The 18240-nt window shown below is 42.1% G+C and overlaps 1 protein-coding gene across 2 annotated transcripts in view; it reads right to left on the reverse strand.

The window, feature by feature from the left end:
* Window positions 1-337: 337 nt before the first annotated feature.
* The window catches only part of PTPRU (protein tyrosine phosphatase receptor type U), a 121255-nt gene continuing 103352 nt past the window's right edge, over window positions 338-18240 (reverse strand). For both annotated transcript variants that reach the window (XM_044287846.1, XM_044287845.1), the window contains 8 exons: window positions 17018-17153; window positions 16783-16932; window positions 15241-15417; window positions 13374-13514; window positions 10639-10764; window positions 1371-1522; window positions 1148-1283; window positions 338-1021 (listed from right to left, as the gene is read on the reverse strand). In XM_044287846.1, coding sequence (XP_044143781.1) covers window positions 959-1021; window positions 1148-1283; window positions 1371-1522; window positions 10639-10764; window positions 13374-13514; window positions 15241-15417; window positions 16783-16932; window positions 17018-17153 — 1081 coding nt within the window. In that variant the 3' untranslated portion in view covers window positions 338-958. The remainder of the gene's footprint in view (window positions 1022-1147; window positions 1284-1370; window positions 1523-10638; window positions 10765-13373; window positions 13515-15240; window positions 15418-16782; window positions 16933-17017; window positions 17154-18240) is intronic.

Genomic DNA, 18240 nt, shown 5'->3' on the forward strand with positions numbered 1-18240 from the left:
CCTAACAACACTGTCACATAATGCACAATATTGTCACCACATCACAGCCAGTCTCATATATAATATGTAAATACAGTGTGTGTGTATATATTGTCCCCTGGGTGGCCGTGAAGAACACACTTGTCATCTTTATCTAATGTAAAGACATAAACTTTTCATCTCCTCCTAATAAACTGAGAGATGCTATTACCATTTACTACAAAGGCAGCAGCACTCATACCTCTCACCTCCTAGTAATGTAATACATCAGTGACATGCGCCTGATGGCTATAAATCAGCACAGAGCAGACATTTGCACATTCATACCAGAGAAATTCCATCCCAAAGAACCCAGAACTAATAAAAACAAGCAGTTTATTCAAGTACAATAAAGCATTAAAACCCCTTCATTACTTGTGGGGTCAGTACATCCTTCAGCATTATATACACATAGTGATCATGACGCTCAGTGTATACTGTGGCTTAGAGGATCACATAGGGACATCCATTACACATATAGAGAAGACACATTACTTTGCCTTTCAGCTGATGCAGTTTACCCCATCGCGGTCACCCTCCCTACCCATTGAGAGATGAAAGGTGAAGATCACTTATTTACAGCTCAGGTGTCCTTGAATACCTCTGACACTGAGAAATCTCTTTGATACTTGCGCTGATTTGCATATGCAAATTTGATATGAATATACATCACAAGTAAAATATGTTATAGGCTTTAATTTTGGAGCTACACGTTCCATAATCAGGCTCATATGTACAGCTAGAAATATGTACAGGCATTGATTGGTATATACTTCCACTTCCCACAGAGACAGCAGAGAGAAGCCCTTTTCATACTGGATTAGGAGAGGTGACTGAAGTCTTTTTTGGCCACAACATATAAATGCATCAGATTGGCACATGTCCATTTCACAGGGCACAGGCAGCAGGGCTGACACCCAAATTGCTGTTTCCATGGATGCTATCTGGCATCATGCAGTTCTAGGTATTCCAGGGCAATTTCATAGCAAAACCGGTACTGGTCCTGTCAAGAGAAAGATTGGGATTCCATGATTAGTAATAATGCTACATTTTTCCATACCAACTATAAAAAAGGGTTCAAAGTTGCCTATTTCATGGATAATTTCATATTTAGTAGCTACGGTCTTACCAGTGTTTCCACCATATTTGGCTTAATATTCCGCAAACTTTTGACAGCATAGAAAACATCAACCACGTGGTGACATCGAGTCATCTCACACAGCATTGCGCAAGCACAGAATGTCCCGCTCCGACCTCCGCCGTTTCTGTAAAAAACATGCAGAAGAAATGTCACAAAAGCAAAAAAATTGACGTAGAAACTGAAAGCCTACAGAAAATGTATGGATGCTTACAGACAGTGCACAAGGGTCCTATGCTCTCTATTCTGCTCTTGCCACTGTTCGACCATGGAAAGGAGTTGTAAGAAGGATCTTTTGGTGTCTGGAGTATCTCTGTATGGAGACCATCTTAGATACTGGAAATGCTTGACCAGGAGATGTTCATCCTACAGGAAGGATAATACAAATGTACTTCAGTCACACTGCAATACCCCTGAAGAACATGGATCTCAATGGTGGTTCTATATAGTGGGCAGCATCGGAACGGGAGCAGAGGGGGATTTGTGAGGTGAGTATGTCTTTTTTATATCATGCATGGCCATTTTATATAGATAGATATTTTTTTCACTGGGCAACTACTTTAAATTTTACATTTATACCATATGAAAATAGTGTGAATAAGAAAGCCATGAAATGAGAAAGAGAACAATGAAAATTACTGGTTATTACAAATTATTTGAGACCACAGAATGATATGCAATTAATTCAATATTTTCAGTTCATAAAGGGAAGCAAACACAATGGGTCACATATTCATAACCACTACTACCTTGTTTATAACAAGCCAAGGTGTTTGATATTATAGTCAATAAACTTAGTTATTTCTTTTTTTTGTCTTTTAAATTATCATTTAGGTTGTTTTTCTGAGTAAAATAAAAAAAAGTGTTACTACCAGCAGACTAGATGGCTACAGCTGCTGCCAATTCTCTATTATAGGTTATGGAACAGCCCAGCTCATTAACCCCACAATTTTTAACATTTTTATTAAAAGGAACACTAAACCTAGAAATGAATGATAAAAATAAGAGCCAGTAATATAGGTTCTGTTATACTGTATCAACCAAACAGATTTGAGTTGGGGATACTCATAAGGACGATATCCTGACAGTCCCGTGGTCTTTATCCTTTAAACCCCATAAAGCAGGGGTGCACAACCTTTTCAGGTTAGGGGCTACGTTGTCAGCCTAGACCAATTCCAAGGGCCGAAAATAAAACTTAAAGAGGTACTACCAACTGAAATACTATATTTGTGGCATATTGAACATACAGTATATATCATAAATGTCTAGTTACACTTCTATAACTCCCATCTAATGGCAGAATACATGAAAAATACATGTAAGCAGCCACAAGACATAGAAATAAATATCTGTTACCAGATGGTTGGGGGCCGCACAGAATGGTATCGAGGGCCGCATGTGGCCCCTGGGCTGCAGGTTGTGCACCCCTGCTATAAAGGTATTTGGAGTTCGCTGCGGGGGAACTACCAGGCTGCTACCTGCTAAAGCAGTCTCTAGTTGGTTGACAGCTGACCCAGGGGGTCAAGAGACACCAGTGTGGAGAAAAACTGTAGTCAGGGACTGGCCAAGGTGAGGGGTATGTGCAATCCGATAAACAGTCCAAGGTCAGGGCGGGCAGCTCAGGGTCAGTACAAAGACCAAATAAAGATCAGTTCAGGCAGAGATGGTTCAGGCAGAATTAGTTACATGGGCAGAAAAGCACACTTTTGCAGGACACTAGCGGAACCTAGTGCTCAGGCACTTTCCCAAAGGGGATGGTGCCTTAAGTACCTCAAGGAGACCAGCCATTTTTATTCATGTTGTGTATTTAGTATTTCAATAACTGTAGAAAATTTAAATGCTTAAATTAGGTATTCAAATGTCAATGGACACTTCTGGATTATGATTTCTTTGACATTCCCTCTGACATTCTGAAGCCAGGCAGTTTGTACAAACCATTTTAAAATCTTTACCTTAAAATGGTTTCTATAGTACTTAGACTTATCTCCACAAAATAGGGAATAAGGGGGGTCATTTGTTAAGACCAGCGTTTTGGGCGCCGGTCTTAATAACCCCTATATCTGGTGGTGGATCTGCCGCAGGCCTTTACATAACTTCAGCCCATCCAGTGCCAGTCTAAATATAAGCCAGCTTCCTAGCTGGCTTACATTTTGATGATTTTCTACACCTAAAACAGGCATAGAAAATGATGAATGAGACAGGCCTGCCGGCCTGTGCCCTTTCCTGACCACTTTTTTATACCTAGCGTGAGCGGGGAAAAGTCGCAGATTGCAGCGCGAATCTGCACCAGAAATACGCCTAATTTAGGCGTATTTATGTTTAATAAATGACCCCCTAAGTGTCTGATTAGCAGAGGTCCGATTACGGGGCCCAATCCGATCACGAGAACTGGGCCCTGATTTCCCCAGTTTGAATACAACAGCGGCCATGCAATGCTCACTGCTGCTTTTTCAGCTCTACAGATTGCTGGAGATAGCAGAGTGCTTGTACACAGTGCCTTTGTTCTTATAATCGGAGGGGGCCCCAGCGTTCAGACCCCCACTGATCATACACTTATCCCCTAGGAAGATAAGTAAGATAGGGGATACGTTTTAGTAATCAGAAAACCCCTTTAAACCGCTCCACTGTTATCCATGGATTGTGTCTGAAATTGGAATTTAGTCCAATTCACTTGGATAGGGCTAAGCTGCAGCTCATGGACTGGAATGGTGTTGTTTCTAATTCCATACAAACCAACATAACATCTCTGATATCAATGACCTGTTAAGAAGTGTTCCAGGTTCCTACTCCTGTATGGCAGATGTAATCAGGTTACAGATGCCTGCTAATGGATTAAGTAATGCCATAAACTGAAATATAATTAACATATTTTAACCCAGTTCTAAGCTAAATTATAAAGTACTGAATAAGATCCTGAAAGACTGCAGCACCAGTAACAATTAAGCTCCTGCAACAGTTGACTTCCAAAGACGCGGTATCGAAAAAAATAATCAGACACAGCCTAAAGAAAATCAATGTACAAATCGAACTTACATGTCAAACAGCCAAGAAGACAGATAAACGAGAGAAAATCTGAAATAACAGCTACACTGGCTGCATGCAAATTTGATTTAAGTGCTACACAAACATTTGCTGAAACTGTCAATCAAGGGTGCAAATTAATGGTTTAAGTGCATAAGACACCATCTTATTAGCACAAGCCACTATCCTAGTAAGATAAAATGTATAAATGCCACTATTCTCACTTTACGCAGTAATGTAGGTGGAATATTAGTTACTCTTAGGTCAAGTGATCACGCAGGGCACAGCTCTAGGTTAGTATTGCTTTGAACATATTGAAGTATATCGTCTTCCTATTGAAGCTAGACATTTATGAAGCCTCCACTTTAGCTGCCGATCAAGCCCTCCAAATATGACCCGTCAGCCAACAAGGAGTTAATATATATATTTTTTTATCTTAAAGGGAACCTGTCATGTGGATATTTGATTATAATCTAACTAATTATATACAATCATTAACTACTAAAAAGTACCTTAGATGTATTCACTTACTGGTGTGACAGATGGTTACCTCATAATATACACACAAAGATGCCGCATGCTAATGAGCTGATTTGAGTCCAGCGTGATGTCATCGAGTCCAGCGTATATTTAATTCAGAGCTATAGCCACTGCCCTGCCCACCTGCTGCTGATTCCTATGGAAACAAACTGTCACTCAGCAGCAGGTGGGCGGGGAGAGTCAGGAGCTCATGAATATTCATGACTCATCGTTATCAGCTGGAGCTTTTCAATACAAGATGCTGGCAGATTGACTGGGTCAATTAAAGAAAGTGACCCAGCATTTTGCTAAGCGAATCAGTCACTTATTTATGTTGCCCTTAGTTAGGACTCCATGAAACTGGTGACAGGTTCTCTTTAAAGGTATATCAACCTCATAAAATTTGCCTCCAGAATACTGCCATATACAACAGAATCTTTGTGCACATATCTATTTGCAAGGTATTGACGTGGAGTCCTCCTCTTGTTTATGCAATTCTCCGTATGTGGCTAAAGCCATAATAATATCAAGCTTACTATGGTATATACCTACACTGCATTTGTGAAAAAAATGACAGGAGAAAAAAGTGGAGGCTCATACAGTTGTTGTGAAGGGAAAACTCAAAGTCCTAGAAAATGTAAATGATCTTAAAGGAGTTGCCTAGCCTTAAAGGGAATGTGCAATCAGGAAATGATCTATGTTAAAAAAATATATATATTTGTAATCTTTTTTACATTTTTATTTAATATATATATATATACACAGGGTGGGTAAAATGGGAATGGTTGGTGATATTAACTTCCTGTTTGTGGCACATTAGTATATGTGAGGGGGGAAACTTTTCAAGATGGGTGGTGACCATGGCGGCCATTTTGAAGTCGGACATTTTGAATCCAACTTTTGTTTTTTCAATAGGAAGAGGGTCATGTGACACATCAAACTTATTGGGAAATTCACAAGAAAAACAATGGTGTTTCCTGAGTTATTTACAAGTTTCTGACCACTTATAAAATGTGTTCAATGTGCTGCCCATTGTGTTGGATTGTCAATGCAACCCTCTTCTCCCACTCTTCACACACTGATAGCAACACCGCAGGAGAAATGCTAGCAGAGGCTTCCAGTATCCGTAGTTTCAGGTGCTGTACATCTCATATCTTCACAGCATATGCTGAAACTACGGATACTGGAAGCCTGTGCTAGCATTTCTCCTGCGGTGTTGCTATCAGTGTGTGAAGAGTGGGAGAAGAGGGTTGCATTGACAATCCAACACAATGGGCAGCACATTGAACACATTTTATAAGTGGTCAGAAACTTGTAAATAACTCATGAAAGAATAAAGTTACATTAAAACCAAGCATGCCATTGGTTTTTCTTGTGAATTTCCCAATAAGTTTGATGTGTCACATGACCCTCTTCCTATTGAAAAAACTAAAGTTGGATTCAAAATGGCCGACGTGGTCCCCACCCATCTTGAAAAGTTCCCCCCTCACATATACTAATGTGCCACAAATAAAGTTAATTTCACCAACCATTCCCATTTTATTAAGGTGTATTCATATAAATGGCCCACCCTATATATATATATATATATATATATATATATATATATAGTCCAGAAAAATGAACGGCACTCCAATAGGTTCTAGCATTGAGCCGAAACGTTGCACCGCACGGGTGATTAAAGGAGTTATTTTCTTATGACCTATTGGAGTGCCGTTCATTTTTCTGGACTATAATTGGGGTAAGAAGCCAATTCCCTCAAGGACGTGCACCCAGACTTGCTTATTAGACTGTGCCGCCATTTTCTGTTGAGATATATATATATATATATATATATATAATCTTATCTCTTGTATTATAAAAATGAGTTTCTGTCTGTCGGTCTAGACGTTCTTTATGCACGTCCAAACGACTGGACCGATCTTCGCCAAATTTGGTACATCAGGTGTCCGGGAAGGTTTTAGACCGGGTCTCAGCTCTCTAGGACTTGCCGTTCCTGAGATATTCACAAAAAATGACCTGCATTAGCCAATAGAATCCAGCAAGCCTTTCACTTCAATCCGAACTGCCATACACACGGTCACATGTCCCTTATCAGCCAATAGAAGCTCGCAGGTCCTACTCAAGGTTCCCATAACAACTGATCACAGGTTTTAGCAGTTCGCAGGTCCTTAAATATTCAGTCATATGACGTATGACGGCACAACTACACTGCTACATGCATGGGGGCAGGGGCCACTATTAAATGGAGCTGTGGAGTTCACTGTTAAAGGGGCGGGTACTGTGGAGATCACTGTTAAAAGGGCAGGCACTGTGGAGGTCACTGTTAAAGGGGCGGGGACTGAGGAAGTCACTGTTAAAGGGACGGGTACTGTGGAGGTCACTGTTAAAGGGGTGGCCACTATGAAGATCACTGTTAAAGGGGTGGTCAATGTTAAAGAGGTGGGCACTGTGAAGGTCACTGTTAAAGGGACGGGCACTGTGAAAGTCACCATTAAAGGGGCGGTCACTGTGAAAGTCACCGTTAAAGGAACGGTCACTGTAAAAGTCACTGTTAAAGGGGCGGTCACTGTGAAAGTCACTTGTAAAGGGGCAGTCACTGTGAAAGTCACTTGTAAAGGGGCGGTCACTGTGAAAGTCACTGCTAAAGGGGCGGTCACTGTGAAAGTCACTGCTAAAGGGGCGGTCACTGTGAAAGTCACTGCTAAAGGGGCGGTCACTGTAAAAGTCACTATTAAAGGGGTGGTCACTGTAAAAGTCACTGTTAAAGCGGCAGTCACTGTGAAAGTCACTGATAAAGGGGAGGTCACTGTAAAAGTTACTGTTAAAGGGGCTGTCTCTTTTAAGGGACAGCCACTGTGAAAGTCACTGTTAAAGGGGTGGTCATTGTTAAAGGAGCAGCCACTGTGAAAGTCACTCTTAAAGGGGCAGTCACTGTTAAAGGGGCGGTCATGGTAAAAGTCACTGTTAAAGGAGCGGTCACTATGAAAGTCACTGTTAAAGGGGCAGTCACGGTAAAAGTCACTGTTAAAGGGGCGGTCACTATGAAAGTCACTGTTAAAGGGGCGGTCACTGTGAAAGTCATTGATAAAGGGGCGGTCACTGTGAAAGTCACTGTTAAAGGGGCAGTCACGGTAAAAGTCACTGTTAAAGGGGCGGTCATGGTAAAAGTCACTGTTAAATGGCTGGTCATTGTGAAAGTCACTGTTAAAGGGGCGGTCAGTGTGAAAGTCTCACTGTTAAAGGGGAGGTCAGGGTAAAAGTCACTGTTAAAGGGGCGGTCACTGTGAAAGCCACTGATAAAGGGGCGGTCACTGTGAAAGTCACTGTTAAAGGGGCAGTCACGGTAAAAGTCACTGTTAAAGGGGCGGTCACTATGAAAGTCACTGTTAAAGGGGCGGTCACTGTGAAAGTCACCGATAAAGGAGCGGTCACTGTAAAAGTCACTGTTAAAAGGATGGTCACTTTTAAGGGACAGCCACTGTAAAAGTCACTGTTAAAGGGGCGGTCACGGTAAAAGTCACTGTTAAAGGGGCGGTCACTATAAAAAAGTCACTGTGAAAAGAGCGGTCACTGTGAAAGCAACTGAAAAAAGGGGCGGGCACTGTGAAAGTCACTGTTAAAGGGGCGGTCAGTGCGAAAGTCACTGTTAAAGGGGCGGTCACTGTGAAAGTCACTGTTAAAGGGGAGGTCATTGTTAAAGGGATGGCCACTGTGAAAGTCACTGTAAAAGGGGCGGTCATTGTTAAAGGGGCAGCCACTATGAAAGTCACTGTTAAAGGGGCGGTCATGGTAAAAGTCACTGTTAAATGGCCGGTCATTGTGAAAGTCTCACTGTTAAAGGGGCGGTCAGGGTAAAAGTCACTGTTAAAGGGGCAGTCATTGTTAAAGGGGCGGTCACTGTGAAAGTAACTGTTATAGGGGCAGTCATTGTAAAAGTCACTGTTAAAGGGTGGTCAGTGTAAAAGTCACTGTTAAAGGGGGTGGTCACTATTAAAGGGTGGGCACTGTGGAGGTCACTGTTAAAGGGGAAAGGACTGTGGAAGTCACTGTTAAAGGGGCAGGCACTGTGGAAGTCACTGTTAAAGGGGCAGGCACTGTAGATATCACTGTTAAAGGGGTGGTCATTATGAAGGTGACTGTTAAAGGGGTGGTCAATGTTAAAGGGGCAGGCACTGTGGAGGTCACTGTTAAAGGGGCTGTCACTATTAAAGGGATGGGCAATGTGGAGGTCACTGTTAAAGGAGCAGACACTGTGGAGGTAAATGTTAAAAGGGCAGGCAGTGCAGAGGTCACTGTTAAAAGGGGCTGGCACTGTGGAGGTCACTGTTAAAGGGGCGGCCACTGTGGAGGTCACTGTTAAAGGGGAGGGCACTGTGGAGGTCCCTGTTAAAGGGACAGACACAGCGGATATCACTGTTAAAAGGGCAGACACTGTGGAGGTCACTGTTAAAGGGGCAGGCACTGTGGAAGTCACTGTTAAAGAGGTGGATACTGTGGAGGTCACTGTTAAAGGGGCGGCCACTATGAAGGTCAATGTTAAAGGTATGGTCAATGTTAAAGGGGCGGGCACTGTGGAGGTCACTGTTAAAGGGGTGGGCACTGTGGAAGTTACTGTTAAAGGGGTATGCACTGTGAAGGTCACTGTTAAAGGGGCAGCCACTATGAAGGTCACTGTTAAAAGGGTGGTCAATGTTAAAGGGGTGGCCACTATTAAGGTCACTGTTGAAGGGGTGGTCAATGGTAAAGGGGCGGGCACTGTGAGGGTCACTGTTAAAGGGGCGGGCACTCTGGAGGTCACTGTTAAAAGGGTGGTCAATGTTAAAGGGGTGGCCACTATTAAGGTCACTGTTGAAGGGGTGGTCAATGTTAAAGGGGCGGGCACTGTGAGGGTCACTGTTAAAGGGGCGGGCACTGTGGAGGTCACTGTTAAAGGAGCGGACACTGTGGAGGTCACTATTAAAGGGGCAGTCACCGTGGAGGTCACTGTTAAAGATGCGGTCACTGTTAAAGGGGTGGGCACTGTGGAGATCATTGTTAAAGGGGCAGGCACTGTGGAGGTCAATGTTAAAGGGGTGGCCACTGTGGAGGTCAATGTTAAAGGGGCGGCCACTTTGGAGGTTAATGCTAAAGGGGCGGCCACTGTGGAGGTCACTGTTAAAGGGTCAGGCACTGTGGATGTCAATGTTAAAGGGGCGGACACTGTGGATGTCATTGTTAAAGGGGCGGGTACTGTAGAGGTCACTGTTATGGGGATACTGTTGATATCTTTTTACGACACATGGAAACCTGAAATCAAATAGATTAAATATACCTGTGCGAAGCCGGGTCCATATATACATATATATATATATATTCCAGAAAATTTCACACTAGCCACTAGGTCTAATAATAGGTCATGATTTCCTATTCTGTGCAGGTAACTTTTCAGTAGTGTAATGTGGCGATCATTCTCACCACAGCATTACAATAACAAGCACCACCTCTATAGAGATAACACAGGATCCACTATTCACCATGGTTGATATTACAGCTCCCCCATGACCTCTGCACAGGTCACACAGCATGCCTAGAAAACTCTCCCATAGAAGTCAATGTGGCCCCCTCATATTGTCTATGGCTCATGTAGCTGTTATCAAAAGACAAGTGTTTAATATGTTTAACATACAACTTGATTTACACAATAGGTCATATCTGATGACAACTTCCCTATGACTGGTGATGGCCTATCCTAATGACAGGCCATTAATTGGTGATGTGGGGTGCCAGAACTACACAGCACTATCAACCTTATAATTTCCTAGTGGCCAACATGTAACGTCTGGTCCCTGTATTTTTGAAAAACAATCCACGTATGCAACCACCCTATTGCCAATATAGCACTCCCTCTCTTAAAGAAAGCAGTATTTTACCAAGATTCTAAAATCTGCAAAGTAACTTACCCTTGTAATGTTCTGTACTCGGAACAGACGGGTTACTACATCTTCATCCACAGACCCAGACACAAACTGAACCTCCATTGGTCCATATCTGGATATCCCATTGTCTGGCCAGTACTGCAAGCAGGGCTAGGATTTAGGATACAGAACAAAGGATTTTAAAATAAGGATTTATTCGTAAGGATATATTCAAAGACATGTGCAGTGCTGTGTGTATGTCAGTGGCTCAGGGTAAATATTTGTTAGTTTTAAAAAATAATCTTATTGATTGCTATGGTGAACAGTGATACTTTTGCAAACTGGTCATATGTATGAGGCTCCCACACCATCAGATACATTCATTGACAAAAAAAGTAACGCACTAAGTAACCTACCAAGAAGAAGTTGGAATGGAATGAAAGTTTATACGTGAGAATGTAATGATGGAATATGTAAGTGATAACAATATTAGAGCGAAATGATACGTTTATTGGGGAAAACTGTACAACTAAGGGGGCTCTAGTGCCCTGTCGGGCCACCTTCAGCCTCGATACGCAATACTGTTGGGCATGGGGGCATACAGGTTCTGCATGGTATCTGCTTGATGTTTGTTGCAGCTGGACCTGGAGCTTCTACACACTAGTAGGCTTCCAAAGCTGGTGTCTCAGTTGATCCCATAAATGCCTGATTGCCGATAAATCTGGCGACTGGGCAGGTCAAGGGAGTGTGCAACCAAAGTTGTATGTAGGTGTGCATTATCCTGCTGAAACTGTTAGAAGCCCTGCCGATACACTGACATTTCTATCTGGGTGCGTTTTAGTTTTTTTTCATTAGAGTAAATAGGACAAGAAACAAAATATCACAGGTTCTAGCCCCCTAAGGGGTATACTAGTTATTAAATAAAAAGTGAAAAAAAAGTTTAAAAACCCCCCACCAAAAACAACAAAATATAAAAAGTTGAAATCACCTCGCTATCCCAATTTTACATTTAAAAATATATAAACAATAAAAAATAAACATATTATGTATCTGCGTGCCCAAAATGTCTGAAATATTAAAATATATATTTTTTTATTTCATGTGCGTTGAATGCCGTAATGGAAAAATATATTAAAAACAAATGATTTGCCATTTTTTGTCACCTTGGCCCCCCAAAAAATGTACTGTAATCTGCAATCAAAAACCACAAAATGCTACCACAAAAATGGTACCAATAAAAAGTACAGTACATTTAGCAGAAAAGAAGCCCTCATACAGCTCTGTAGACTGAAATATAAAAAAGTAATTGCTGTCAGAAAATGATGGTTAAATAAAATTTAGATTTTTTTTGCAAGAGTTTTAATTTTATTTAAAGTAATAAAACAAAATAAAACCTATACAAGTTTGGTATTGCCGCAATTGTATTGAGCTGCAGAATAAGGACATCATGTCCTTTTTAATAAAAAGTAAACACAGTGATGTCAAAACCCCAAAAACCTTGGTGGAATTGTGTTTTTGTTTTTTTTTACCCTGTTTTCCCATAGCAGACATGGTGAATTAAATGGTGCCATTAAAAAATGTTTTTTGTTGCGCAAAAAATAAAATGCAAAAATGAAAATAGACCCAGTCTTTAGGCGGTTAAAAATAGAAAGGGGAGTAAAGACTAAAGACTGTAAAGAAGACATATGCCATTTGTCCTGCCCTAATAACTATTTTAACAATTCTGGAGCATCTTTTATTAGAACTTCATATTGGTTCAGTCCTTTTAAATATCTAGGACTAATAACAGAGGAACAGCTCAATGTATTTTAAGAAAAGATGTTTCAGAATTGGTATTTAAGGGGAATACCCACATTTACTAAAACAGACATGTCAGGAGAGGTGACAGACCCCTGTTTAATAAACAACATAAACAGGGCACATATGCAATATTTCGATATACTAGGTACATTTATTAAAAGGGTTTACCATAAGTTTAATATTGATGGCCTATCCTCTGATAACTTCTGACAACCCTGCCGATCTGCTGAAGAGGCTCACAGGAGTTCAGCACCCTTTCAAACAGCTGATTGAAGGGGGTGCTGGCAGACCCCCACTATAACATGTTGATATCCTGAGGATACGACATCAATGTTAAACTCCCAGAAAATTCCAAAATAAGTTGGAATTTTCCTTTAAAAAATAGATGATAAATGTCTGATTGCTGGGTGCCCCAGCTCTGATCTCAGGAAAGGGGAGACATGAGGTCCCGGTTTCTCCTCACTGCATCACTTCTGCAAGGAGTGGAGCATGCACAGTGCCACTCCATTATGGGACTCGCAGAGAAAGATTAGTACGTTGTCCGTTGTCTTGGTCAGCCCCATGAATGGAGTGACAGGGCTAGTGATTAGTGGGAGGTCCAGCGGCGGGACCCCCAGTGACCACTTATCACATCCTGAATATAGCTTTCATTGTGGGACAACCACTTTCATTTCTGCTCTCCCATAAACTACCATTTGTTCACAATTGGAAGGACAATGTATAGTATTTAACATTAGGTTACTGGGACTGTAACTATAATAACTGTATCATGATTTATATGACTGGTTTCCTCTGCCGGAACCCAATGCAGCTGCAACACTACATCCAGTCTGTCTCCCACAGCGATAATTCTGCTTTCACATTAGCACATTTACCATGAAACCAGCAATAGCCGGATATATTTAATATGCAAACACAATTACGCATCCAGCACTAATACATTTATTAGTTCATGGGTAACATAAACAGTTTTCTCTTACCCAGGCAGAATTTGACTGGTTCAGCTGATTCAACATAACAATGCTAGTGCAGCCATAGTCATATACCAGCCTCCAGAAATCGGTGATTGTGGTCTGCAGAGGGTGTACTGTGACAATGACATGTGAACTTCTTTTGTAACTCTGAAAAACAGCAAGACACAATTGTAGAGCTTCACGTAGGACGTGTTGCTATAAAAGTAGATCTTTTTGACAGATGGACCATTATCAGGGGTAAAGACTCAAATTGTGTCTATAGAGTGGAGAAGAACCCAACAATCTTAATGTGACCCCTTGCTGGCATCAGTATATGAAATTACATTGTGCTATTTATGGACTGGCAGATATTTGTTGAGGAACCATGCTGTCCACTGAAGGACATGAGAATGGCCTACTCCTCACTTGCTTGCTAACATACAGTAGCTGTGATTATGGAGAGAGAAGACACAGCTTCACACAGACCGTACGAATGGGAAACAGGTCTATCCTGATGTGGTACCTCTATTTTTCATTGACCCCACAGCAGTTGTTTGGTCAGCCTGAACAATACATATATGCTTGTCTGTGAACATGGAATTTGCACTTGCTGATGCAGCAAACATGCAGCAAACACTAACTTGACAATTAACACGTTAAACACACAGGGGCAGATTTACTAATATTGTCTAGTTTTTAGATAGTCTAAAACTATGGCAGATTTATCAAAGTGGCTGGATAACTGGCCTATGTAAAGGTACCATCAATCACCTGATGAACGGGCAAAAGCTTGCATATCGGGTCAATGCATCCTTGATGAGGACAAAAAATATATAATAATTTCTGGGTAGCAGATTATACGAATGCCTCAAAAAAAAAATTTGGGGGGGATAAGCAATCGCTTGTCCCCATACAGAAGGGATAATTGCTGCATATGAACACAGTGGTAACCTCCTCTGACAAGCCGCCAATTATCAGGAACAAACAGTTTATTCCCAAAACTTGTCTGTACGGTCAGCCCATGTAAAGAGACCTTTGTGCACAGTGCACCCAAATTTTAGTGCAATTGTTGACACACACTGTTGCACCACAAGCAGCGCTGTTATTTCCTAGACCTTTTCTTGGAAGCTGCAGGATCATATTTCATGTTTTTTATATTCGACCAAGTATTATCTCTCCCGCCTCTTTGGTAAAACTTTGCAAAAGCGTTTCCATCAGTTCAACTAAGCTATCGGTAAACTTTAGAGAAAGCAATGGACTCCCTTTTTTTTAAAAACAATATGTGAGAACACTTTAAGGTGAAAAATACACCGATTGGGAAAGTCACTTCCCCCCTATTAAAGTGGTTTTCCAAGAGTTTTAAACTCCTCTAATTAGGTCATCCGTATCTGAGAAGGCAGCAGCACTCCTGTGAGCACCGTGGCCTTCTTTCAGCTTTACCTAGGCCAGTGACATCACGTTCATCATTCACGTGGCCTAGGAGCAGACCTGTTCAAATAAAAGTGGCTGAGTGCAATACCAAGCACAGCCACTATACACTGTGGCACTGTGATTGGTAAGCTGCGAGAAGGCCGCAGCGCTCACAGGAGCACCACTGCCTTCTCAAAACAGCCTATTGGTGGGGGTCCCAGGTGTCATACCCCCACCGATCGAGACTGATGACCTATCCAGAGGATAGGTCATCAGTAAAAAAAAATCCTGGGAAACATTTTTAATATAAAGAGGGGTTATATTTTTGGGAGTTACATTGTTTCAAATTGTTAATTTCTCAACTTAATGAAACTTTATTATTAGTGCAATAGTTCAGAGAGACCCTGATGTATCTTCTAATTGCACATTGCAAAAAATACCACAATTGGAGGCTTATATTTGAAAATCAAGGACAGCAGCTTACATCGGTCAGGGCAGCATTAATGTAATTGCTGGTATCCTCTCCATGTGCAGAGAGTAATAAAGGCAGAGAACGGTCAGGGGGCAATACATCCATACTTCGGTTCTTGTCTCGGTTGTGCGGTAACAAAGCAACGCTGCACTCCTCTACACCTAGTTGCGCTGTCACTGAATTTAGAGTCTGCAGAGAAATAACACAGTAGTTAGCAAGTAAACCATGTAGATGTAAGTAATATGCAGAACTAAAAGAGTTGCCCCACAACACAAAAAAGTTCTTAATGGGGTTGTCCAGGTTCAGAGCTCGGACATACCCATAATTTCACCCAGGCAGCCCCCTTGATGTTAGCATCGGAGCAGTTCATGCTCCGATGCTCTCCCTGGCCCTGCGCTGGATCACTCAGGGCAAGGGCTCTTTTATTTACAATAACACACTGCTCAGCGGAGGCTTCCATCCAGCAGTGTCTTCAGTGATGTCACAGGCTCTGATGGGTGGGCTTTAGCGCTGCCCTAGCCATTTTACAGGCTAGGGCAGCGCTTAAGCCCGCCCATCATTGCCAGTGAAGTCACCGGGCTCACTGCTGGGCAGAAGCCTCCGCCTGGCAGCCCTATGAAGAGCCCGGTTCGTCACCGGAACTGCAGAAAATGCCTTTGCCCTGCGCAGGGCAAAGGAGAGCATCGGAGCATGAACTGCTCCGATGCTGAAGTCAAGGGGACTGCCTGGGTAAAAATGGGGATATGTCCGGGTTCAGCTCTTAACCCGGACAACCCCTTTAAGTGGTTTGCAAATGAAAATGAATGAAAAATTAAAACTTTTTAGATAACTTCAGACTCTGTTTCATGGTCCCAGAAGTGGAACATTCCAACACATATCCCAGTGGCAGGGAGATTCCTCCCACCACAAGTGATGGCTAGAAAGGAATCTGGGAAGGAGGCTGGCTTAGCCTCCTCAACATGTCATGGACACACAGGGAGGAGAAGAAAGTTCCTTGTCACCAGAGTCTGTGTTGGAACATCAACATTTAAAGAAAAAGATCCACTTCTGCAGTGAGCCCCTGAGGACCTGGTGCAGAGGATGGGAGTAGTAGTGGCGCTGATGAGATGTTGTGTCATGGTGTTCTCCCTCAGACCCTTGCTCCCTGGGGATCGGTGCAGTGGAAAAAAGGTTTAAAGATGTAGGGCAGAAGTAAAAGAATACAAATGTTAGTGCAAAAGAATGTAATTCCTATCGCCAGATGTTGAGGTATGGTGGTGGGCAAAGTGGCAGCCTACTCCCACCAAGAGGAGAGGAACAGGGTGGTTAACCCTGTCCCTGCCAACCATACCACGTCATGCTGGTGCATATTACATAACATGGTAGAAAGTAACATATAAACAGCAGACACCCCCAGGTCTGGAGTACTGCACTTCCAGGAATGGGTCTGAAATCAGGCCATGTATAAAGCTTTCAGAATTAGATTATATTGGTAAATCTCAATAATTTACATTTGCAAACCCCTGAAGAATTTTTGGGGTCTTCAGACAAGCCCTTTAAGGATTATCATATTACCTGGAATTCATCTCTCAGGTGTGTTGAGTTACTCTGGGTGTCTATCTGTAGCATTTCTTTGTATGTTTGCCTGAAGTCACATGCAGGAATAGCTGTGTCACCACAAAGGCAGGCCTCAAGGATGGCGTCATGGATAAAAACGTATTGCTCCTGAAGCATTAAAATTAACATTGCACAAATCAGCAGGTAATCTCAATATGACCTTCTCCATTGAGGTTCTTTCCAGCCATCTTACCTGAGTCTGCACCATGTTGATGCGTCGAGAGCACAGTGTTTTCACACAGTTGTATATATCTACAACTCCTTCACACTCAGCCATGTCCAGCATCACATCCAAGACAATGTAGCATCCTGTCCTGCCAGCTCCAGAGCTATTAGAAGACACAAGACAGGTAAAGGGTCGATCACATGAATAATTTTCAAACTAAAAGTCCTGAAATGAAGTTAATGTCTGTTTTGAATTAATTTACTGTATTTCTAGCAACAACAAAAAAACTAGCAAAGTGACAGATTTTTTAGAGTGAATGATGCAGGATGATGAGAACCTTCACAAAATATTTTCATTTTCTTTTGCTTCCATGTATCTTTCTTGGAGCTGGTAATAATTCATGCTGCTAGGGCAGGCTTTGAGTAATATCAGTCTCCTTCCTCATCTGGCAGCTGACAATATAGTCCCTTTACCATCCAGCTTTACAATCCGAATAAACTGAGGAGTCTTCTCAGCTATAAATGCCATGTTATTGCAGAGACTCCAGAAAGCTACCTCTTTTGGCTGCTCTGCAATGAGCAGATGATGTCTATGCCGAGAAGCAGCCAACTGTCCAGAAGAAACACTTATTTCCCCTCAATCAGCTGTTAGGCTACTTTCACACTAGCATTTCTACTGGATCCGGCAGGGTTCAGCAAAAACGCTTCCGTTACTGATAATACAACCATCTGCATCTGTTATAAACGGATCCATTTGTATTATCTGTTAAATGGCCAAGACAGATCCGTCATGAACTTCATTGAAAGTCAATGGGGGACCGTTCCGTTTTCTATTGTGTCAGAGAAAGCGGATCCGTCCCCATTGACTTGCATTGTGGATCATGAGGGATCCGTTTTGCTCCGTATCCCATGATGGAAAGCAAACTGCAGCATGAGTTTGCTCTCCGGTACGAGAACGCAACCAAATGGAACCGAATGCATTTTGGTGCATTCCGTTATGTTCAGTTACATTTTGTTTGCATTGACAATGAATGGGCACAAAACTGAAGCATTTTTTTGAGGCCCTATGACGGATCTCAATACCGGAAAATAGTAACACTAGTTACTAGTAACACTAGTGTGAAAGTAGCCTTACAATGTGCAGTGTAAACCCGCCTTAAAGGGGTTCATCAAATGTCCTTTATCATGTAGAGAAAGTTAATACAAGGCACTTACTAATGTCCTGTGATTGTCCATATTGCTTCCTTTGCT

This window comes from Bufo gargarizans, chromosome 3 (assembly GCF_014858855.1).
Source record: "Bufo gargarizans isolate SCDJY-AF-19 chromosome 3, ASM1485885v1, whole genome shotgun sequence".
Lineage (NCBI taxonomy): Eukaryota > Metazoa > Chordata > Amphibia > Anura > Bufonidae > Bufo > Bufo gargarizans.